Here is a 26,367-nt window from a genome sequence, read left to right on the forward strand (position 1 = left end):
GTAGATGAAATGACACGCCAGTTTATCTAGCCCATAGTGAAGCTGAAGAATAATTTACTGATTTGGAGGCAATTCTGAAGAAATTCTGAGGCGTCTTATCTTACAGGCTGTTCTAATAGCTTCACAATGTTTACTCTCTGAGAGTACAAAAGCTGACTAGTAATATAATCACAAGTCAACAAACTTCACATTCTGGAAGTGAACAGAACTCGGTCACACCCCTAACAAACGAGAAACAGTCACATGGCTGCGCAAGCCAGGGTAATTTTTTGGCTTCCATTGTGATCGTAGAAGGATACTCCATAACCTTCAAAGTTTTACCCTTTTTAAACAAGAAAAAGAAAGGAGCAGAAAAATGTACAGCCATCTTCGTTTGACATCTGAGGAAACAAACACATCTGAAAGCAAGTAATGATACATTAAAGCAGAGAACCAAGTTCCAATTCTCAAATGTCAGGTAAGTGTAGCAACAACATCTCAGTCATATACAAAATAGAGCAGACAAGTTGTCAGCTAATGTCATCCCTCATGTCCGGCATTCATGTTTTGGTATAGCTTCTTTTTACCATAGCAAACATTTGCGGAATTTCACTGATGGATTTTTCCCTAGCATCGTGACAAAGCTAGTCACGATACTGGCATGCTTGGATCAAATTTTAATTGGCACACAGTCTACAAGACTTCACAGGCTGTTTTAATGCATCTTAACATGAGGACATCACCTAAAGCCTCACAAATAGAGATACACCACCCAATAAGTTCAGCTTGCTATGACTTATAGCAGATCCTTTTTCTGGAAGACCTGAAAACCTGTTTGCCTTCGTATCATATTTCTCTACCGCTGACATGATAGAAGTACACTGGTAGTGAGTTTCTGGCCAAATCAAGCCCCTAATCTCTTATCTTCCTACTTACCTGTATAAACCAGCTTCTTTTGGTTGGTGTTGGTGTTTTGGTTTGGTTTTGTTTTTGTTTCGGTTTGTTGGGTTTTTTTCTATTTTAGGGCTTCTGAATTGGTTAATTGAATTATGCCCAACTTTCCACTTATGCAGTTTGCAGCATTTTTAGTACAACCCACAAAGTTTCAGTTTCTTTTTTGTTAAGACAATATGCTACATACAATATGCAGATATATTTTATTACAGCTTCAGTGTAGTTACCAAAAATGAGGTACCATTTATGATGAGCAGGAATACCCAAATTAGATGGGGTTACAGGACCATGCATTCAAGTCTAAGCATACACGAATAAAACATTTTCCACCGATTCCAAAGAGGGAAGTAACAGTGCACAACTGATATATGCAGCAGAGTTTATACAATTACACTGGAAAACTATGATATTTGCTAATAATTGTCTGATGAGGGTGAGCTTCCTACAGAAGAGCTGTTGATGGGGTCAGCACTCCTCCAGATTTCTCCTTCAGTTTTAGGGGTACTTCTATTAGTAGTCCCCGTACTCATCCAACCATGCTATAACTCCAAATGTTCCTGAGGCATACTTAGCAAAGATTAATCAGATTTGTGAAGATGAACTACATCAGCATATAAACCAGTAAAAAAAAAAAAAAAAAAAAAAAAACAAAAACTTCAAAACAAACCACCAATCAGGAGGCATGTGTGAAGTGAGAGACTGATGTTTACCAGTGTGTCACAGGGAAGTTTACACACACATACTAACAGTTGATAAATGTGCATCTACATCTGTAAAACGCATTTAAGCATTGTCCCATTTAAAATCCATTGCCAGGGCAATCCCAGATTAACTTGTTGGTGATGATTATCAAACCATTTGTGTTCCCTGAGATGTCGTGTTGGTAGACAGGATTCTTTTCAGGAAAACAATCCTGAAAACAGTGCTGAACAAAGACCTCAAGATTCAATATACTCAGATTAAAACCAAATTCTTGTTAGGTAAATTAGTTGCCTGGGGCTGCAATAGAAAACTTCAGACCAAATTTCAGTGATCTGGGACGAGCTGAAGGTTTTGGGGATCTATAACAGCTAGCCAGTTTTGAAAAACATAGATTTCGGTGAGACTTTCCATTTTTGTTTTGGTGTGTTTTTTTTTTTTTTTTTTAACAGCTAAGCAATGCAGTCAACAATCTTTTTTGGAGATCTGACACAGATGGACAGATATATATATACACCTAAGTAATTTGCTTAAATAAAATTCAAGATGAAAAATTTGTATTTACCAACCTCTTATTGGCAATATCACTCAGCTTCATTGCTGAATCAGTCTTCTGGTTATTTAATTTCTGGTAATTACATACAAAAATAAAAGCTTATTGGAAGTTATACACTACATCTGTCTATTTTTGTCATTCTAATTTATGCAGGGGTAAGTTCTTGATTTAGTTTGGAGTTACTGTGCCTATCTGTGCATCTAGAAGATGATATATTTCATCTGGAAACGTTTACAGAGAAATGTCCTCAACCCATATATAGTACATTAAAACAAATATAAAAGAGGAATGTATATTGTAATATTGTTACTTTAAATCTGGAGTTACATTAAATCAGATTGTCATCCGATTCCTTTGGGGTAGGTAAATTGTAACATGGAGTTTCTCAAAGACGAAAACCTCTTGGCCCAAGCAAACTAGTATTAAAATAGGCAGTTCCACATGTTTGTAATTTATGGAGAAAGTGCAGACGGTGACAGAATAGTGTCTGAACTATTTCCCACTCTTTTTTAAATTTGTGTATAGCAAATTGATACACTTCAAGGTAGCAGCTGTTTAATGCTAATGCCAAATTATAAATTAGTCTGGTAAAATTCAAATATATGTTACATACTTTATATTACTAAACCACATTTAGGATCACAGATTAATTTCAACCTCGTTTATGCTACTCAACATAATTATAGATTTAATCTTTGTGATAAACGAAACTTGAAGCAAGTTTTGCAAATTAGGGATAGCTTACAACATTCTGAGAATATGTATCCACATATCTAAAACTCAACCTTCAGTGCAGATATGTGCCAAGACAATAAAATTATGACAAATGCTAGGCTATGAAAAATATTAGAAATAAGTGGATGTAACTTTACGCCTACCACATCACCTGGAATTATAATTATTCTTAAAACAAATTACTATATTCTCCTACTGTAAAAATGAAAGCAGAAACACTATATGTGGGAAGAAATCTAGTACTGGGATGCCTACTTTTTATCTTAGTAAAACTGGTGGCACGTATATTAACACCACTCACATCACTCTGTCATATTTGAAGTTCTAAGTTTGTCTTTTATAAATACATAAACCAGACATGATTCAAGAAGGTTTCTCAAGAGCAGCATGCTTTCTGAAGTAGTATCTGACAGAAATTCAAGGTGCAATTAGATCCTCACTGCTCTGAAAGCTACACGTAACATAAGCTTTTACAGAATCAACAGTTTTGCACAAAAATAATAGTTGAACAAAAACTGTGGAAATTTCTAAACATGTTATCCTAGCATCTCTTCCTTGTAGGTTGTTGCTAGCAGTTAAAAAAATAAATTTAAATGAAGATTTACAACTCAAGACTTCACTGCTTTGCTGTTCTTGAAGCTGGTAGGAAACAGCTTTAGATGCTTAGAATCATCACTTCTTTCAATGTATCCGCACTCTTAAAAAGTTCCCCAACCTTCACCCCCTTCCCATAACAAAAATGCATCAATATGCTAAATGTTTAAATGCTTAATTATATTAAACTTATTTGATGTTCTTTAAAAATCTACTGCAATGCACCAGATACTTATTAGTGCTTTAATCAAGGAGCGATCTTGATTAAGTAACCCCCCTAAAGGTATGATGAGGCTTCTTCAAAAAAAAAAAAAAAAAATCCTGCCTTCTACACCAATCACTATGAAACATGTACCAATCTTCAAAACATGCATTTGGCTAAATTAAATGTTGCAAAGGTAAAAGTACTCATGCTATGTTTTCTCTTCTGTCTAACTGCTCTCTTTGCTTAACGAAACAGTGCAGGATCAAGAACCTTTGGCTAACTTTGGCTTCTATATCATATAAATTAACAAGTAAATCTAACTTGTTACCCCTTACTAAAATGGTTGTAAGAAGAGAGACCTAAAATATCAGCTACAGGAGTAGGGAAGTAATAATTTAAGTAAAAATGCAACCGGAATACAGATTGCACGTTACAGAGGAAAAATGCAGCTTCATCAATAAAACTGAGTTGTCATTCAAAAAAGAAATTACACTTCCCTGCTCTGTAGGAACTTTGTACAGATTTATGCTAGCATCGGGCCCATGTTCCTACCAGAAAGACAGAGAGAAATATGGAGGGGGTAGGAAAATGTGGGTTTTTCTTTCCTGACACTTAGAACAGAAAACTGAGCCACATTACTCAAGAGAGAGTCTCACCACAGAGTGGATATATAAGGGTTACAATGCTTTAAATGCTTTTTCATACTTTAATGGAGAGTGTGAGGGGTTTTTTTAGGTAAGTAGTTCCCACACTGTGTTCCAAAAAATAACAGTAAGAAAAAAAAAAAAGGCAATAGTCACACTGTTTCACTGAGAAAGTGTGTAAACCAGACACCAGATAGCTTTTTTGGTTTGTTTGTTTTTTCCCCCCAAGACTAATTGGATTTTCTGAAAGTCTAGTTCTTTGGAAGCCTGTTACGTTCCCTGCACATTATGGAGAAAAATTTCTGCAACCCATCCCCGAATGTGAAAGAGCATGTTCATTTGCTACCCATAATCCCATTCTGTAGGTGATGATCAGGGTCAAGGCCATCCAAGGAAGCTGAAGGAGCACAAATCCATGGAACCTGATCAGATGTATCTGCAGGTCCTGAGGGAACTGGCAGATGAAGTTGCTAAGCCACTATCCATCATATTTGAGAAGTCATGGCAGTTGGGTGACTGACTGGAAAAGAGGAAACATAACCCCCATTTTTAGAAAGGTAAAGGAAGACCCAGAGAACTAAAGACCAGTCAGTCTCACCTCTGTGCCCAGCCTGGTCATGGAGCAGATCCTCCTGGAAACTCTGCTAAGGCACATGGAAAATAAGGAGATGATTGGTGACAGCCAACATTGCTTCACTAACGGTGAATCGTGCCTGACAAATTTGGTAGCTTTCTATGATAGCGTTACAGCGTTGGTGGATAAGGGGAAAGCAACTGACATCATCTACCTGGACTTGTGCAAAGCATTTGACACCGTCCCTCATGACATCCTTTTCTCTAAACTGGAGAGACACGGATTTGATGGTTTGGACCACTCAATGGATACTGAATTGGCTGGATGGTTGCACTCAAAGAGTTTCAGTCATTGGCTTGACGTCCAAGTGGGAGACTAGTGATGAGTGCTCTTCCTTGGGGGTCAGTACTGCACCCGGTGCTGCTTAACATCTTTTTTGGTGACATGGAGAGTGGGATTCAGTGCACCCACAGCAAGTTTGCAGACAACACCAAGCTGTATGGTGTGGTCAACACACTGGAGGGAAGGGATGCCATCCAGAGGGACCTGGACAGGCTTGAGAGGTAGGCCCATGCAAACCTCGTGAAGTTCAACAAGTCCAAGTGCAAAGTGCTGCATGTGGGTTGGGAATATCCCCAAGCACAAATACAGGCTGGGCGGAGAATAGATTGAGAGCAGCCCTGAGGAGGACTTGGGGGTACAGGTGGATGACAAGCTCAACACGATGTCATGGTTTCAGCCCACAATGTGAGTTTGCATCACAGAAAGCCAACCGTATCCTAGGCTGCATCAAAAGAAGTGTGGCCAGCATGTCGAGGGAGGAGATTTTGCCCCACCGCTCTTGTGATACCCCATCTGGACTACTGCATCCAGCTCTGGAGCCCCCAATATAAGAAAGACATGGACCTGTTGGACAAGTCCAGAGGAGCTCCATGAAGATGATCAGAGGGCTGGAGCACCTCTCCTCTGAAGACATGCTGAGAGAGTTGGGGTTGTTCAGCCTGGAGAAGACAAGGCTCCGGAGAGACCTTAAAGTGGCCTTTCAGTGCTGAAAGGGGGTCTTACAGGAAAGCTGAGGACGGACTCTCTATCAGGGAGTGCAGTAATAGGACAAGGGGTAATGGCTTTAAACTAAAAGAGGGTAGATTTAGATTAGATATTAGGAAGATATTTATTACTGTGAGGGTGGCAAGACACTGGCACAGGTTGCCCAGAGAAACTGTGGATGCTCCATCCCTGGAAGTGTTCAAGGCCAGGTTGGATGGGTCTTTGAGTAACCTGGTCTAGTGGAAGGTTCCCCTGCCCATGGCAGGGGGTTGGAACTAGATTACCTTTAAGGTCCTTTCCAACCCAAACCATTCCATGATTCTACGATGATTCTATGATTCAGCACCAACACCATTAACACGCATTTATTTCCCAGGCTGCTATAAGCCCTAAGGCTGAAGCAGTTTCCTGTAGCCTACCAAAAAAAAAAACACCCTTATGCTCCATTCCCTGAAGATGCTTCCAGGTTTCTTCTTACCTGGACCAGCTGTGCATGGGAACAGAATAGGCTCTGGCTGTAGCCCAACTGCCTGAGACAGCAGACTGCTGTGGGTGGCAAACCAAACTATTTACTTATGCCTACATCTTGGAAAGCCAGGCTGGCTGCTACTGCAGCTGTGCAGGAGTTCAGGATGACCCAGGCAGTGTCTGTGCTGGCAGAAGGTCACCCTCCCAGCAGAAGCAAACACCACACTCGGATCTCTCAAAAAAGAGGACCTCATCTCTCTCCGAGTCCAGCCCCGGCCCATCTGCCCCATGTTAGTATAATTTAACCCTATTTATTCTGCTGAGAAGCTGGTTTGCCCTTTAGCTCACTACAAATGAAGTGCAAGTGACAAGGACAGTCTAGTCTTCTAGATTTTCTTTTTTTGTTTTGTTTTGTAAGGTTTAGAGATAAAAGAAAACTCAATTTAAAGAAAGACATTCAGCATGTTTAAGTGACATCCTCCGAGTAGAAAGATTCCATTTGAAAACATCTGAGCCTTATATAAAGACAGCAAAGCAGTTCTTCAGTAAATACTTTCAAGACAAATGTAGACTGGGGTACTGATCCTGTGAAAGCAATTTTTATTTGTAGTTATTGAAACAGCTGCTTTCCTTATGAGATAAAAAGGTCCAGTCAAACATCTCAAAGTAATTTCTTATCTCTGCTTCTAAGTACTGTGGTTATTTGCTACATGTGATGTCAGATGAACCTAGCAAGACGCAGTTAGCAAGAACTGTGTATGTTGGTGGAGGGATTTTTTTTTTAAGGGTCACTTAATGGGAATTTTTGGTATTGGCACTCATGTGTTATGGTAAAATAAAATAAAATAAAGATAAATATAAGGCCAAAATGGTAGCAATTAAAGTTTACTCAGCATAAATGAATAGCTTGGTAAAACTGGTTTTAGGCATGCTTCTAGCAACAAGTGCTGCATTAAGAAATACCTGTCCTTAGTAAAGTCAGGTGTATATATAGCAATACACGAGTGGTAGAGTGAACTTTTAAAAATTCAGTCCCTCTAATCACCAGCAACATATATCTCCTCTTTCCACATAAGGGAAAACTATAGCAATATAAAATACCATTACAGCAATTTCTAATTGTTTCTATTAGCATATGGGAATAGATATTTGGTAGCTAAAGATAAAACATTCTAACGTATTTTAAAATGCTTGTATTTAGTTTGGTGCTAATAGAGTTTATACTGGTAGTAACTGATGTGGTCATCCTTGCTGCCATTCAAATAAGGAGAATATTTGACATTAAAAGATAAAGAATAGAAATTTCTAGAAGGAATACACAGTTACATCTTCAGGCCTACGTCGAACTTCCAAAAATCAGGCACACGTATACCCATACAAACTGAAACAATAGCATACATTTTAAAACATTACTTGTCAATCACCTGCTCTACTTTGCCAATACAGAAACTTATGATAATATATGTTGATAATGGCTGTTTGAAAAAATACATATTAGAGTGTTTGTCATGATATTTTCCTTGTTTCTGCTTTATTTAATAAACAAAAGAGCTATTTTTACCAGTGAACATGTAAAAGAATATTTACCTTGTAAGATTGGTTGAGAAAGTGCAATTTAATCTGCTTGCATCTGATATGACAATGGACACTTGGCAATTACACAGAAAAAACTACAGGAGAAGCCTGTTATATCTGTCAGACTCACAGAAATGAATGTAACAGCCCAAACGATTGAATTCTTGTGATGCGTTCCAAAATACAGCTAAATACTCTAACAGCTCTTGACGAGTTTTGGAATGTGCAGAGTAACAACATTTTAAGACATTTTTTTTCTGTGGACCTGACCAAAAGACCATGAATTCAAGAGAAACTTTTCAAGGAAATTCAGTTAGTTTTTGATGAGGCCCCCAGGTAATTTTGCTGCGTTGGTATATTCAAATCACACAGTTTCAGATCTTACAATAATATCAGACAATTCAGAAAACAGTTTGCAATACGAATACAGGAGCATGATAACCAAATTACTTGATTAAGTCATTGTCTATCTCCTTGACAATCTTTACTTTATACCCTGAGCTCTACTCATGACAATGACACTTTTGTGCCTTCCAGTGTTTAGGCAATTGAACCGTTAACTTCATTACACAAACTAGAAAAGTAATAAGAACATATAAATTCACAGAAGCTAAGAAACAAATGAAGGTTGACAAAATCATAATATGTAAAACTACATGGAAATATTACATGATACCTATCTCAAGTTTATTCTCTAGTTATGGCCTTTCAAGGAAAGAACAATAGCTAGATCAATAATATGAATAACTGTAAAGAAGTTCATATTTAGTTATTCTTCAAACCTTGAATGTGTTACTCAATTTGTAGGCAAAATAAAGCACAAAGTGATTCCAGAATTTAAAAAAATAGTAATAATTTTAGCTAACCAGAAATTATACTGAAGCTGACTCTGAAGAACAAAATATGAAATTGTACTTAGCTATTTTGAATAATTGAGCGCTGTTCATAAAATCTGAGCATCATCTGGGTGGCATAAAAACTTTTTGATCAATTAAATTAAAACAGATCTGACATTAAGTAACATGTGGGTGTACGGTAATCTGCATTTTGATCAGTTGCGGAGTGATGGAAAGGTTAACAGTAGGATTAATTCCAGACAGTACATCTGGCCACTATATTTGAATCTTTAGTTTTTAGTCTAGAACTTGCACGGCTTTCATACGGTTTATTAGATGCATCCACTATAAAACGCTCATTTAGAAAACTGCATCACAGTTCACAAATAAAGGTCTTCAACGCTAAATGATTAGAAACAATTCATGTCATTCCACATAACCACCAAATGATATTTAGCTATTCTAAAAAGCAATAGTGGAGAACATCAAGTATATTAAGGAAGCAGCCCATGAAGAATAATTCCTGTAGAATGGAGGTGTATACATAGACAAAGTGCAAAGAACTCATGTGAATAATACAGTAAAGTTCAGCATAACGAGATCAAATTCATTTTGTCTTGGTATGCATAAAAAGACCTAAGATAGACACACTTAGAAGTGTGTTTTCAGAGCTATGTTTCCTACATCCCGTAACATCTGATGACTTCAGCAAAAATGAACTACCACACTGAACGTTTAGCACAATTCAGTGCTCAGCTGAAACTCTTCTGATTTGCCTTCAGTAAAAACAGAGTAATATTTAAAGAAAGAAGCAAGACTGTGGCCCTCCCCAGCCATAAGCAAGACTTCGCATAGACAGACAAGTCACTTTAAGAAGAGAGGAAGATTTATCAGGGAAGAAGTTCTACAGTAACACAAGTGGCTTATTTTAACAGGCCTTTCCCTCTAGAAGAAACACAGGACTTTTCAACTATCTTGTTTCATAATTTTACATGGCATAAACAATCTTACCTCACCCTTCTAAGAAGGGCAATGCAGTAATGCTTGCACAGAGCAAGTGCATTTGGATGGCAGGCAATAAACTAAACTTCAAGCTGCAGATTCACACTGCAATCTCCCTTCAAATAAAACTTTCACTGAAATCACCGTATTCTTTTTCTGAAAAATGCCATCAGAATGTAATTAATTTTAACACTTTCGGAGAACATTCTTCAATGAATGCATTATTATTTTGACACATCTGTTGGGAATGCTAGGGGTTTTTATTCTCATGGTATTATATTTGTTTTCACTTGTTTTGAGATTTCAACTTTAGTGTTAGTTTGAGTTAAGAATGCAATCTCTTTGTCAGTAATTTTTGGTAACAGAATGATGGTTCAATTTAAAGCAATGCAAGTCTTTTACTTAATTACTCAACTTTATTAACAGTATATTGTCAATGATTCCTGTATTTTTCCATTAAGTTTATTCCATCAAACTGACTAGGAGGTTATTTCTTTTTCTTCCTACTGAGTCACATAAGACTCCTTTGAAATAGCATAAGGAGAATAATTAATAAATTCTAATAATGGAATGCATTGTACTAGGAAAAGATCATTATAGCACATTTTTACTTACTGCATCCTATCTCTCTGTTTTGTTACTTTCATTCCTTACCTCTTTGTTGGCTCTGTCTGCTTGAACTAATGTTCCATTCAGACACGGCTCTACATAGTGAAGTTCTTCATTATACTATAGAGAGAAATAAAAAGTATGATGAAAAATTTAATTAAAGGCTTTGAAAGAGACAATTTAATTTAATGATTTAGAACTACAGTGAAACATGCACATAAAGCAAGAACAAAAGGATTTGGCTCATTTTTTTAAAAAGGCTGTGGTATTTTTCTTCATTTTACATGATTCTTAATGTTTCAGAGGTTTATACTTTTTAAAAGGAGCATTTAATTGAATGGATGCCACCACTCAGGTGGAGTTAATGGGCACTATATACATTAGCTGGCACAAATATCCTTCAAGTAGAAATCTGGATAGCATTAAGACGTCATGTTTTATACAACACAGTCACAACTCCCAATTCTTTGCTACGCATAAAAAAAGTCCTGACAAATACTTGACACACCGGCTAACATTTTGGAAGGTTAATAGTGGAATGACTATGCCAAAAAGACTGCAAGCTTGAATCTACCCTGGACGTGTCTGACAACAGTCAGAATTTCTGTCAAACAGAGCAGCTTATTATACACTAAGTCATGAAGCTGTGACATCTTTAAGGAATTATCTGCTTGTCTTGCAAGGTATAAGTTAGATGTCCCGGTCCTATTTTCAGAAGCATCTTAAGCATTAAAAGAAACTAAGTCTCATCTGCAGTCAGTAGATCTTGCAGACTCACGGATGCTGAAGTCATTTAATAGAAAATTGGACTTGATTGTTTTAATCTTTTAAACCTTTTAACACAGGTCAAATTAATACAGAAGTGCCTTCAAAAAGTCTACATTAGTTGTATGGATACAGTTTTAACTTAATTCCTTCTCTCATTAATTTAATCTACTCTAGATGTTATCACAGATCAAACTATAAGGCCTTTGCGTTTAGGTTCTACTCAGTTTCACCCTTTCATAGGCATTAAGGGAATCAGAACATCCATAGCAAACAACAAAAGACAGCACAAGTCAAGTCAAAAATAATCAGGAAAAACATTTCATTAGATTAACATATGCATTTACTTCCTTCTTCCTCTACCTCAGTGGGAATAAAAAAATCCTTAAAGAATGCTGCTTAGACAAAGTTCTCTGTCACTGCAAGTTCTCACTGCCTCTGCTCTGAATTTGTTCTACTATCTTCAATTTTACACCACTCCTTTCCCTACACATATGTCTAAGCATAGACCCCTGCAGCCTGTTCCACTTTGGACATCTGTCATCATCATTCATTTTAACAGCGCACAACTCACCACGCTTATAATTACTGTCGCATAGGGAAGAGTGTTTAATTTGAACTGCATCAAGTCATTCTTGAGGCATTGTGCTAGACTCAGTCCTCAGCTACAAGGAAATACAAACCCAGAGTAACTCCACTTACTATCGCTGGTTATACAGACTATTTACATCAGCATCAACGTAGTAATTGGTTGGTTGTATAGAAACAAATAAAAATGCTTAAAAGATATTTACTCATAATATCTGCAGCAGATTTGCATGCTTCCCTAATTATTTTATTCCCATCAACGTTATTGGAATATATGAGAGTTTGTGGAGATGTCTATTACTCCAAAGGTAATACAAAAAACAAGGCAAAGACTTCTGGAACACTTTAGACTCACTGGGAATGTACCACGTGCATCTCCCTGTCATAAAAATTTATTGAGCTGATAAATGATGTACTTTGCCCTGTAGTTTCTCTCTTCAGACTACTTTCCAATCTATCTCCTGACAGTCATTCCAAAATAATAATGCCAAATCTACACAGCATCTCTTATTATAGGCCAAAGTCAAGACCATATTCCATTCTATTGTAAAAAAAAATACTGAAAATCTGTAACACACACCAGTACCCCAGCCCCTACTCCCAAGCTTCTTCCTGTCTTCACGCAGGTTTTATTGAGCATGTTCTTTAATCAATATGCTTTTCAGTTAAGTCTGTTCTTCGTTGATTTCTGTAGCTGTCATTAGAAACTATATTAACATACATATTCAATTAGCTTCCTTTCTCAGCTCCTCTTCTGAAATCTTGTTTTACTTACATCTCTCTTGTAATTTAAACATTTGATGACATTGATTTTTATTATTATTTTATTTACTTAAGTTACATTTATCTTAGTTCATATTATTTTGTCACTCTAGTTATTTCTTTGCACAACACGTATGAAATAAAATGAGTGGGCTAAAATCTGAACTAAGAGGAACCATATAGTTAGTTAGCTGCTGACTTACATTGTATAATCATGCTATTCATATTCTGAAAATGTGAGATATATGGTTCTAGCACACATACACAAGTAGCTTAGGTTTACCTTAGGATTTTTCATATTTATACTTTGTCATATTTAAGCTGCCTACAGCAAGGTCACATTTTTGTTGTGCGACAACACACAGATAAAAGATTTCACGCTATAGTAGGCATACTTGGACATCCAATACAGCCCAACCTAAGATCCGACAGTGAAGCCAAACCAGAACAGAAACCAAAGGAATCGGTATTTCTAAAGTTCCACTACTTTTACCATGTGCAACAAGTGGCACACAAGCGCAGCCCACTGCTTGGAGCAATCACACAGAGGTTAGCAATTGGCTGCCTTCCTCTTTCTCAGCCTGCTCAAACATTAGCTGTATAGAATCTGATTATTCGGGCAGACCGAAAAGTTAAGTTTATCCATAATCTATTCTGTATGACTACAAGGACTCCAAAGAGGACACTACCCAGAAACCATTTATAATGGAAAAATTCTACAAATTAAAAACAGAGAACTATAGTACTGTGCTTTGAATTAACAAATACATTTCTTTTAATCAATTTTGCTAAAATGGTGTGACTAAAGCATTAAAATTAATTTAACATTCTTGGCTCAGTTAATATTTTATTAATTTAACGTAGAGTTTACATTTTTATAAAAGCATTTTAAAAATTTCTGTACTCGGCAAAATTAGTACTCGTTTTATGATAATACTGTTAATTTAATGCATGACTTGGAATTATACTTCAAAGTGAATTGGAAAAATATGCCTTTTCTCTTGTTGTTGCAGGCATCTCTGTTCAAGCACTAGTGAACTGACCTTATATTTTAACATAGGCAGCATAAAATCGCTCTTGTATTTCAATGATTTTTTGCAATTCAATCATATAGTCCATCAATTTCAGATAGATTTTGCAACAACCGACCCATGAAAGCTAAAACAATTTTTAACATTGTCCTTTTATGTTTATTCTCTGGAAAGACCTGAATTCTGCTGTCTGCTATATATACATATAAATTTAAAAATGTATTTAGTGAAAATCAAATGGATATGAAACAACTCAGCTAATGCACAGCTAGTAGCTTTTGGGGTTTGTTCTTGGCTGGGGCATTGTGGGCCTTTTTTGCTCCTACTGCATATTTATAAGTTTTAATTGAGTTTTTAATTATGTTAGTATGTAGTGACCATAACTCCCATTACCGTTAATGAGAATACTAAACAACTGTTTGTATATGGAAGACTGAAACATATAACAACCCAAAAAGCAACTTGAAAAGTTTTTGAAACTTCTTGTACAGTAAAATATTGTAAAGGGAGAATAAAAAAATACCAGAGTTGACAAGCAAAAATTTTGTACAAATGCTTTCCAGACACTTTTTCATCTGCTAAGTTCTGTTTCCTCTTCTTCCACTGAGATAGATACTGATTTTCTCAATGCTCAATTCCTTTCCATCCTTGACTCCCACCGTCAACGCAGAGCCCTGTCTTATACCAGTCCAGCTTCTCTAACCTCACGTTCTCTTTTGGCTAACTTAAAAGTGCTGTCCCTTCTTACTGTTACAAACACAAAAGCTTCTCATCTGCTTGCATAACCCTTCCACTTGCTTCATTCTGGCCGTTGCTCATCTGTGAGCCCTCTTGACATTGTTCAGCACTGTTTTCCTTGCATTTCCTTCTTTTACCTCAAAATGCAGGCATGCTTTAGGGTTCTCTCTTGTGAGAATGAGACAGAAAGAGAACTCCTCAACCTATTTGACTCCTAATTCCTAACCTGGTTCCTCATAGAAGTCTTCTGTTGCAAGTATTTGTTCCATTAATCTCACCGTGAACAATAAAGCCATCCTGACAATCACTCAGGCTCAAAACTTGCACTTCACTGAGTAAATGTATTGTTTCTCCAGATTTCCCACATAAAGCTCTTATTCCAACTCAAATTTCGGTCTGGGAAGATAAAGAGGTACTTGGTCATTAGTCTCAGACTTCCAGATGTCCAGCAGTCCTCACAGAGCAACAATTTGGACAGGCCTTTCAGAAGAACAATCGGCGTGAGCAAGTATCAGGTGGGTGCTATGTGAAGAGTAAGTCTTCAAGGTTTAGGAACAGTGGATCTATTTTTGCACACACTGTACAGGTGGCCAGTTCTAGATACAGAGACTTGCTACATATGCGCAGATCTATGTTACAAAGGGGATTTCTCATATGGACATGTGCGTACCTTACCTTCAAATGAAACTGCTTTCACATCACCAGGCTACGTCTAAATTATAAAGAGTAAGATATAATCTCACTGAAACATTTCTGTAGATAAAAGCTATTCCGGGTTCTCAGTGCTTTCACACAAAGAAGCCTCTTGTATGGGCTTTGTTGTCTCGTCTTTTGATCACTGAAACATCCTCTCCGGTCTTGACAAAGATCAGGGTAAACCCCGCTGGCACTTAGGCAGAGCAGTGCTTCAGAAGTAATTTTTGCTGATTACTTAGATCACAGTAACCCTGGCTTGCCTGTGTACACTTGCTATGTCTTCCTCTAACATACTAAATTTTAGGCAGAGTTCATAATCCAGCCCCAGACGACCAGTGCCATTCCTCATTGAAACATCCACTCCTTTCTCCACAACGCTGGTCTCTGTTGCTGGTTTGTTAGATTTTCAAGCAAACAAATTCTATGTTTTCTTTACTTTTTTTTTTCCTGGCCTTGTGAGACAGCAAGGATTATATTGTGAAACTTAGTCCAAAACACCTCCTTAAAAACTCTTCTTCCAAGACACCTTCAAGGCGAGAGGACAGCACGTTATTCACTCATTGTCACTCCTGTCACCGTCTCCCCTTGTTTTACCCCCGCGTTTCTGTGGTACTTTTTTCAATGCAGTGAATAATTTCAGGTTCATATTTGCACAGTAAGTAAACCACCAAGAGATGAAATTAAGCAGCTAAGCTGGTAAGAATAAAATTGCATTCTCAGTTGCCATTTCTACTTATTTCAACAAATAAACCCATATTCATCCTAAAAGAGGTTAGAGAGAGGAACGAACCTTCAGATGAAAAAATTAACTCAGACAAATGCTATAATTACCGCAGTAATTACATACCTTTCTAAACATTATGAATTTCTTACACTAGCCAAACTGCACATCATGGGTAAGCCGGAGAGGGCTGCGGCAGGGGCCTGTGTGGGTGGGGGCCGTGCCCCGCACCCGTCATGGCCGGTTCCAGCCGGCACCGAGGGGGGTTTGCACTGCCTGTGAGGGACCCAAACCGCAGCTGCGGGCCTGGGGAGCCTGCGGCGTCCGTCCACCCACAGGTAGGTGTAAGGCAGAAGCCCTCAGGGGCTGGAAACTTCGCTGGAAAAGCGTCATGGTGAAAGGGGTGTGCTTCTGGACAGTGTGGGCTGCGGGTGACCCACACCCAGGCAGGGGCAGCCCTGAGAGACTGTGGCCATGGGCAACCCAGGCTGAGGTGTGGACACCCCTGAGGGACTGCAGCCCATGGGTGACCCACACTGAAGAGAAAAACAAAGAGCAGAGGAAAAACAAGAAGCAGTGAAGAGTGGCAGTGAGAAACTGATAAGCGCAGAGCTGCTGACAGGAACCTGCAGAGGACCCCAACCACCCAGCACCTCACCCAGGAGAGGGGAGGGACTGCCACCGGCAGCAAAGGTACGGGGTGCCACGACCAAGGCAGGAGGTGGGGACTCTTGCACACAAGTTGAGCCCAGGCAAGGGGGAAGAAAGGCGTAATTGGGTGCTTCTTTCCCTTTTCTCAATGCCAAAATCAGTGATCAGAAATTTGTGATAACTAGCAATTAATGATGTAAAAATTCACTCTGTGACTCAATTTTTTAAATTGAAAAAAAAAAAAAAGTTATTTCATTTTTTGCTTTTCTTGAAGTATTTACACAGTATTTCTGTTGTATTACTTAGGCAAGGTTAGCTACACACATTTTTACATTTTTTGTTATAGGTGACCTTTTTTGGTAAGTAAAAAGCTTCACTTAGAAAAACCATTTATTTTTTCTTCCTACATCATTCACAGTAACTGTCACAACTACTGATAAACACAGAGATTATACACCAAAAAATGGCTGGTCAAGTATCTTAATAATTACTTAGTTGAAACATTCTTTCAACTCAAAAAAGTTATTTAGATTACAGTTAATCAAAATTTTTTTGAAGGACAGTAAATCTTTTTTTTGATACAGTATGTAATTATGTCTTGCTACTACATGAGTTTCTGCTAATTATGCAATTATCATGCGAGAAGATTAATACGAAAGATATTCTGAACTAACGGCTTGCTATCTGTTAAAAATACAGTAAATGCACGTATACATCAGGCATATATATTTCATTCTCCATACAATCTCAAGGATTTGCACTGGTGTCACTGGGGTAATTTATTTTAGTATGCAAAGGGCAAAAAGGCCAAAATACTCCTTAAGTTCAAGTGTTTGAAGACATTTTTGGGGATTTATGGACATGATAAAACTACGTATTTATAAAGTATTAGCAAAAGAATATCAGCAAAGGAGAATTTATAAAATCACCGATTCCTCCTCCCTCTCCCCACACCATCCCCCAGTCAAAGTGTAGTTCTGATGCCAGTTTTGGACTTGTTAAAGACATCTTTACCTACACGATTAATCCCATTACTCTTAAATACTGTAAAACTAGACTCTTTTCATAGATTTAAAACATGTACCTGTACCGTGGAAAACTAACTACTGTACACAAAGAACAGGAACTACTGATCTAATTTAACACTGTTAGTAAGCACTAGTAATCCCCCTGCACAACTTAAACATACATACATTTCAGATTCACACTGAGGAAAGCATCAACAATGAAGAGCTTTGTTGACATTTTATCATGCCATACAAGCTTCAGCAAAAGCCAATATCTGCTTCTATTAATTCTTATATATTAGCCATTTTGCAATTTGCACTGTATTGCAGAAGCTGTGGGGAGGGGAAAAAGTGTGGGGACGGACACACACCACAAAGGTAAAAATTAAGGTAAGTAGAAAGTTCATGCAAACTAGAAAACAGATTACTATTCTTCGCAACTCCCAAACTCAAGACAACTTGTTTAAGGTGTTTCAGATTGCAAGTGATAGAAAAACACTGCAACTTGAAGAAGCTTACATTGGAAAATCACAATGTCTGTCCAGTTGGTTCAGATGTCATCTTATATCCATCACCCGCTTGCAACATTTTTCAAGTGTATTGTGTGATGTAAAACATGACGGATAGCAACAAATAATGGAAGAAAAAAAAAAAAAGAAAAATCCTGAGACACTCACAGCAATTATATTGAAGAAGTCATCATCTCCAAGGGTATCCAAAATAGATGAAACTGTCTGTTTTGCAATAGTCAAGCGAAGCCCTTTCATACTGCCACTGACATCTACTAAAATTACCACATCTTTTGGAGAAGTTGCTGCCTGGATGTACCTAAGACAAAAGACAAAACAACTTGTTCTTTTAAATACTGAACTTTTTCTTCCTTCCTTCTTAAACACTGGTAGTCATGTCTTGCCTACCATTTTCTATTTCTGCAGTCAAATGCAATGACTCCATTCTCATCAGGTTCCCATTTAATTCCTGTCAAAGAGATGAAAAGGTTAAATTACATTTTCACAGTACCTGTGGTATTTGGGCTAAGTAGCGCTTATAATGCAGCTTCATACTTTAATCTAACAGGCAATGGTATTATAACATAGGAAATACTAGAAAAAATAATTTAATAAAATAGGACCACCAGAAACAATACTTTTTTTCCTCACTCCTTTTTAGCCTACTGTAAGGTGAAAACCTGTTCAAGCCTAACACGTTCATCATACTACTGTCATTAAAGCTTTGTGACATGCTTGCCAAGTCCCTTTCAGATCTTGAGCACTTACTACCCATGGCTGATCTCAACAGGTCCTGTTATACTAACTGCTTCACTCACAGGTCACACACCTGATGTTTTGCTCACATCACTATGAAGAGGTAATATCTCCCAGCTGCGGGTCAAAACAAACATGATAAAACCATCTCATCTCCAAGCAAAAAAAAAAAAAAAAAAAAAAAATTTGACAGGGCAATCCTTCCTGCTTCTTATGCTCATTTTCTAGCATAAACCACGAAACAGCCTTTAGAATAAGGACTAACATTTCTTCTGCCATTGAAATATCATGGAGCTTGAGAACTGAACTATAATCTCAAACTAACACAGATGTAGTACTTTCAGTCACTTTCAGACGTACATGTTTACTATAAACTTGCTCACATTAAACTCACTTCAGACTTAAAAAAACCATGGGTTGCTAAACCATGTCAGCTAAAGGAACAGTTCCTACTGTGGGCCTGATCCAAAGTTACAGAAGCTGAGGATCACTTTATTTAACTTTTTAGTTGGTTTAATATGCAGTCAATTTTGTATATGATTAAATGTAAAAGTTAATAGGTAACTATATTTGAACCTATTTCTATAGAAATAATACAAGTGGGCTACCAAGGGCTACCAGGATGATTAGGTGACTGGAACACCTCTCTTATGAAGAAAGACTGAGGGAATTCTGTCTCTTTAGTCTGGAAAAAAGACGGTTGAGGGGGCACCTCATCCATGCTTATAAATACTTAAAGGGTGGGTGCCAGGAAGATGAGGCCAGGCTCTTTTTGGTGGTGCCCAGTGACAGGACAAGAGGTAATGGGCACAAACTTGAGTATAGGAAGTTCCACCTAAACATGAGGAGGAACTTCTTTACCTTGAGGGTGGTAGAGCACTGGCACAGGCTGCCCAGGGAGGTGGTGGAGTCTCCATCTCTGGAGACATTCAAAACCCGCCTGGACGCATTCCTGTGCAACCTGCTCTAAGGTGTCCCTGCTCTGGCAGGGGGGTTGGACTAGATGATCTCCAGAGGTCCCTTCCAACCCTATGATTCTATGATTCCAAGTGATCTAATTGCATTTTATTACAACTGGTGTGAAAGTAAACTTTAAAACAAGTTTTTGAACTCTTTAAATGTAAAGATGTCAGGTTAAGCGAAAGTCTAAAAAAGCCTAAAAACTGAACAATAACTTACAATTAATTGTTACTTTATGCATCAATAGAGCACATTATCTAAGTTCAGTACTATATGAAGAGTTTATTTCTTTTGCCCTCCTCCACACTCTGTTTGGAATTTATTTTTCCTATGTGTGTATGCATATATCTGAATAGGAATATTTACAAGTACATGAGTTATATCGGGGGCTTCACCTCCAAATGAAAATTGGTAGAAAAAACTCAGAATGTTGAAAACGTTGATTAGAAATCCCTCTCTCTGAAAACTAGACAAAGTAAAATCAAACCTGCAAGCATCTGTGAAATTCATTATTTGTGACAACACTCAGTGGAAATTTGCAGCCGTAACATTCTTTATTGTATTTTGAGTAAGAACTTGTATTCTTACCTGGATATTGCCTGAAAAATCCTTTTGCACTTCCAAAGTACTGCCAGATGAGAGAAGGGTCACGATCAAAATTATCAACAAACACCTTATTTAAAGATTCTGACCAATAAACTCCATTTACAATGGCTGGATCTGGGGGTGGGGGGAAAAAAAGAAAAAAAAAAAAAGTGATTTTACCTAAGTAGAATCCCTTGAACTCCATCATCTTCAGCTGATTCAGTACCCAAAAATCTAGTGACTGCAACTGTTGCAGAATATCTTTTGGTTTCCTTTGTCATTTAAGTGATTCAAAATAAATGATACACTTAAATAATGAAAGTATGGTTAAAATAAAAAAGAGACACCAGTTACATCTTTTAGATAAGTAAAAATTGCTCATTAGACCATCTGTCTGGAACTACTATATCACTTGTTCTAGAGAACATAAACGAGTCAATCTAATAATAGATTATTTACTCAATATACTTTCACTAAATGCAAGGAATGTCTCATGGCAACACTTTATACTTTTTTTTTTTTCCCCTAATCTTCAACTTAGTAAGACCATTCTCACTATATATGAAAGTTTACATGTGGGAACAGAAAGTGAAATACCTTACCTTTCACACTTGAATGCATTATGATATACATACAAACACAAAATCTTATGACAAATAACACTAATTGTTGTTTGGTAAACACTGGACCCAGATTTCACAACAATTACCTCATTAATTTTTATTCCCACAGAAAGAGGAACAATAAAGCAAATTCTAGATGTTGAAAATAAATTATTTCTGTTTAAAACATCCCCATCTATCAATTCCTAAATTGATAAAAACCCAGGCTGCCCAAGTAAGTTTTTAAGGTGCAGATTTGCTTCAATAGTGGAAATCAGAAATAAATGAACATATCTTAAAAAGTAACTGAACTTCAAAATGTGAATTATGAAAGATGAGAAACAATTGAGATATACCATATTCCCAATTCAATCTGTATGTAAAGTCAGCAGAATAGAAAGCAAAAACAGAACTAAAATCACAGATGTATTATTTTCATTTGTAAAAGTGTGAACATGAATACACAGTAACATTTTCTCAAGTATTTGAAATAATGCTTCCATTAGCTTGCAAAATAATGTCACTGTACTGACTTCAGAAGACTGCTTAGAATGTGATTTTAATGGAGTGGAAAAAAGGTGAATTGTTATCTTCCCTTACATTCATCAAGAAAAACAGCAGAAAAGGGGAAGTGTCTCAGCTACAAATCTTTGAATGTTGCTTTCATCTAAATATTTGGGTTTACATAAATGGACCGCTGAAAAAGCAAGGTCAACAAAACAGATGTTGTTTTTAAAATATGTCTAGTATAGTCACTTGTTTCTCTAAAGGATGAAATATACATTTAAAATCTTTCCAAGCAGACACATATCAAACAAACCAGTCACCAGTCCAGCAGTAATACTTCAGTTTTGCCTAGCTGGCAAAATCCATTGTCCAGTTGTTTCCAGGTCTGCAGTTAATCCAGTAACAAGCTGTGATTAAGACATCACAAACTAATGGTCAAGTCTGCCTATCCCGGGACCTATCATCTGTTTGTAAAAATATGCTCCTATTTCAGCACCCCAGAATATTGATCCATTGTTCAGCATTTAGACGTTACACAAGAAGCAAAGCACCAAACCGAGAATCCTATTCTCAGTCCAGTGGAACTCCCCAGTACTAGTTGAAACATTGCTATTCTGGTTCTGCTCCTATACACAAGTTCTGGTGGTGTATCTGAATCGCTAAAAAGTACAGTGGCATTACTGACTCAGCATTACAACATTAAGATAAGGTGATAAGTTTAATTCACCTTTGAAAAGAGCAACACAGTTTGGAGGGCTGGTTTTGTTGTTGTTTTGTCTTTTTTTTTTTATTTCTTGGAAGTGTTGCTAGAAAACCCTGTTTAGAGGAAAAACAAGGAGAACCTTGCTCTTCATGTGCCCTTGAGTCATCAGGATTAGTGAAAAGCCAAATGAATTAAATAGAATAATTCTATCTTAATTTGTATTTAAAATAAACTGTAGTGGTTCTTAGCAACTTATGTTTGGATGTCATTCCAAGACCGCACATTGTACCTTAGTATTTTACAATCTTATCAGTTCATCAGGTGTCTTCTATCCCGGATTCATCAGAGGCTAATTTGTAATTCCCTTTCCTAACGAATCTGTGCTATGCTGCCACTCAGCTAAGCAGAACCTTCACTCCGCCTCCCAACCCAATGATAATTATCCTTGAATTCTATATACGCTCCAGCTCCAGAAGATCACAGGACAACTTTAGTCGTCCACCTGTTACGCTCTAAACTGAATATGAAATCCTTCCAATGGCATTTAAAATATATTTATATATAAAAAGATACATATAAAAATTACTTTTTTAAAAAAAAAAACATATTAAACTATCCATGCCACCACAGTAGTGGATTACTTTCTTTAGCCCATATACGAAGACCACTTAACATGTTTACATATATGTACTACAGGTTAGAGAACTCCATGGAAATACAATCAAGAAATTTTTCTTGAGTATGACTGGTTGAGTCTGTATTCTGCATTAGGTTGGCTACACTAATCATCCAATTGATGATCGCTATAACATTAATCCAGTGACTCTGAAACTAATAGGATTTTTTTTAGCTAAAAGGAGCATTAAGCAGGTGTTTTAAATAAGAAGGCACAATTAAAATGCGATCTATGATGACTGGGTTCCTTCCAAATGAAACCCAGTGACAATTCACTACCTTCCTACACCCTGCATATCTGTTATGCTGGCTGTTCTTTTCACAATATACCAAGTTACATTTTATACACCAACCATTTTTATTAAAAAAAGGCAAATAAGGTCACACTCAGTTTAATCCTTAGACTACAAAGAAAAGTGAAGTGGGGGGGAAAAAAAAAAAAAAAATGTATCCATAGTACAAAACTGCAGGCCTACAGACTTCATGGGGAAATCCCACATCTTTACTTGCTACTGCATCTTAAGGCAGGATTTCAAACCCAAGCTCCTTCTTCTAAATTTGATAATGACTTATGTGAATGCATCTTTGTCCAGATGCATCATCCTAAATACATCTGAGTTCCTGATCATATATCCTTATTAAAATTTTACAGTGTCATCTTCTAATAACCTATATTTTAAGCTTGTAGTTCTCAGCAATTTCTAATTTTAGTAATTACACTAAATTGCTTAAATTGCCCCCAATATTTCATTTAGAAACAGTAGTCTTAAGTTTTTGTATTACTGGTGAATGTCATCTGCATCCTCAAAATAGTTATATGTCAGCAGTGGTAAATTAATGCTTGTGAATGCTCAGAAATTTGGGGAGGGAGAAAAAGAATAAATGATAAAGCTCAATATATATGCAAAATCATTAATGTGATATTATAGGGCTCAAAGACAATAAATGCAAATAGCTTCTGCTACAATTCTTGAAATATAATTTCTTCTTTTCCTTCCTGGCAGTAACAGCTAAAATATAATTAAAATATTCCCTTTCCCTCACCTTAGATGAGCTGGCTTGTAATTATACGTGCTTTTGCTCTGCTGCTGGTTGTGTAGATGTTACCTGTTTTTTACTGATACTTAATATAGAACCAACCCCCAGGCACAGAGGTACAGTGACATGAATCTGAAGCAAAATTGCCAAAGAACAGTACAAGTGCATGTAGCAATTAAGTTGCTGTCATAGATAGTGCTGACCCGAAGAAATAGATCTGAAGTCTCAACAAAGGCAACCAAGGTTTGCAGACTGCAAGATGTGCAACAGCATGCCAAAGGTTAGCACTATAATGAAATGTATTTTAATTTACGGAATCCATAAAAAAAAAGTAGAGTAGAATAAGTCTATGGAATGAAGCTAATACATACACGATGCATTTTGCTTTGTAATTATTCCAGCAAGCTTTATAGAAAATAAGGGAGACCACTGACAAATTCAGTGATTATGAAGAAAGTGGGGAATGCTTCTCTTTCTTGCCAAGAAAATAAAAAAGTTAACAACGATCCTTAGTTTTTTTCCTCTATTATATTTCCTTTGTAATATAATCACTAATTTCTCCTCAAAAGGTGTCAAAGACGCTGGCATCCAAAATGATGTTCCTTCTTGTAATAACTGATGACCTCAAGGGCAGCCCCTAACATTGCAGAGCAGTACCGTCATACAACAAAGCGGTATGAGCTCAGCCTACAGGACCAAGCACTGGAAAAGGAATGCAAAATCCAGCACCCTTTTGGCTCAAAGATAGCAACAATATTAGCTTAGTTTTGATGACACTGACAACGTATTTAGTCTGGTCATATTTTAAAGAATAACAAAATCACATACTTTGCTGGGACATATACCAACAATCTAAAAATTATACTACTCAACACTAATATGAATGCTTTTCAGGGTGGTCCAGTATATTCAAGAGCTGGGGCTGGATGCCAATTTTGGCAACCGCCTTTGCTTTTTTCTCTCTCTTCCCCTCCCTTTGCCTCCACTGGGTAATGTGGATGCATCAGCTTACAGATCAAAGCATCTGGCCATCTGTAGACACAAAAGCACAAAAGAAGGTGCTCCTCCATTTTACTACATGTGCTGAGAACCATTCACCAATATCAGAAATCACATTCCCTCCTCATAAGTATATGGGGTGGTAAAGACTGTGTAAAGGCATACAAGTAGGTATTTAGTTGTTGCAGCTTCCAACATTGCCCTAATAACATCCCCCTTCTCTTTTGAAGCGGCAGAAGAACAACTGGAGCATGACCAGATGTGTTTATTTTAATGCTGAGTTTCATGAGTGTGTTCGGGGTTTTTTTTGCGGGGTTTGGGGAATCTGTGTTTTGGGTGGTTTGGTTTGGGTTTTTTTTTCGGTTTTTTTTTTTTTTAGTTGTTGGGGTGGGGTTTTGGGGTTTTTGTTTGTTTGTTTGTTTGTTTGGGTTTTTTTTTGTGAATAAGGTGGTCTGAGATTCACCTTTAATTCATTTGAAAGCCAAACTTCTCACTAACACCATTCTGGGATAGAGAGTCAGTCTGACTCTGCTAAAGAGCTTGCCACCTAATGAATTATAAAAAATGTCCTGCAGCAAAGCAGTGTACCTTTGAGGTCCCCTGTTTGGCTGCTGACCTGGTTGGACCCTGCTTAATTTAACAGATGTAACAGCTTAAAGCGACCAGTGTGGGGGTTGATCGGTTAATCAGTTAGAGCAAAGCTCTGGAAACAGTATATAAGCAGGATCTATGAACACAGAATATTACTTTTTTTAAAAAACTTAAAGGAGGAACTTGGAGAAAGAGGTCAAAGGCTTCACTTACTGTCCATCCCAGGAAGAACTAGAAAGCTGCTGCTTTAATAGAGCTGTTGTCACAAGAGCCAGACACATGGGGCAATTACACCTATCACTAACACATTCTAACAAAAGAGGATCCCCTACACAGCAATTGCTAAAAGGCCTTTAGCTGAGGACAACTAAAGTCAAAACCCAGTAATCCTGACAGATGATGACTCCCTAAATTAATGCGACCACAGATACCAGGATATATCTGTACATTCAGAAAAGCACAGTCATTGCCACATTTTTGCAGGATACGAATTGAAGACTCTGGTATCTGGAAAATCAGTAAGAAATTACCACACCCCAGAACTCTAGGATGCCAGGGTGTGACAGAGACAGGGCGAACAACATGGAAAACTACTGCTAGGAACAGTTTTCCAAGAAGGAAAGAGTAAAGAAATGCTCAGAACACAGGAATTAACCAAATTGAGTACATACCCTATTCACTGCAATTTCATCACAGAACCAAAATTAGTTTTCAATCCTGAAAAAAAAGCACCAGTTCAGTTATCTGGCAAAAAAAAATTCTGCACGGGCTGATGGAAGAGTGTCTATCAGCAACCAGGAAATCTAAACCTCTGCAAGTGGAAGGGCAGGAAAGCGTCATGACAAACAATACAGGAAGCCAGTGGAACACACTGCCAATTAGAGGAAAAGAAAGTAAACGTGACTGCTGCTAAATGAAGCCAACTGTGCTGTAAACTATTTAACAAACAACATACCAAAAGGGACCATTTCAGCAGGACTGTTGTCAAAGTGATATATGAAAAAGA

General features: G+C 37.3%; 1 protein-coding gene across 1 annotated transcript in view; it reads right to left on the reverse strand.

The window, feature by feature from the left end:
• Positions 1-26,367, reverse strand: part of CACNA2D3 (calcium voltage-gated channel auxiliary subunit alpha2delta 3) — a gene marked incomplete at its 5' end in the record, with an annotated part of 465,227 nt that overhangs the window by 239,188 nt on the left and 199,672 nt on the right. The window contains 4 exons of the mRNA XM_082487543.1: positions 10,523-10,597; positions 18,114-18,264; positions 18,354-18,414; positions 20,250-20,381. Of these exons, the coding sequence (XP_082343669.1) occupies positions 10,523-10,597; positions 18,114-18,264; positions 18,354-18,414; positions 20,250-20,381 (419 nt within the window). The remainder of the gene's footprint in view (positions 1-10,522; positions 10,598-18,113; positions 18,265-18,353; positions 18,415-20,249; positions 20,382-26,367) is intronic.

This window comes from Vanellus vanellus (assembly GCF_965231255.1).
Source record: "Vanellus vanellus genome assembly, chromosome: 9".
Lineage (NCBI taxonomy): Eukaryota > Metazoa > Chordata > Aves > Charadriiformes > Charadriidae > Vanellus > Vanellus vanellus.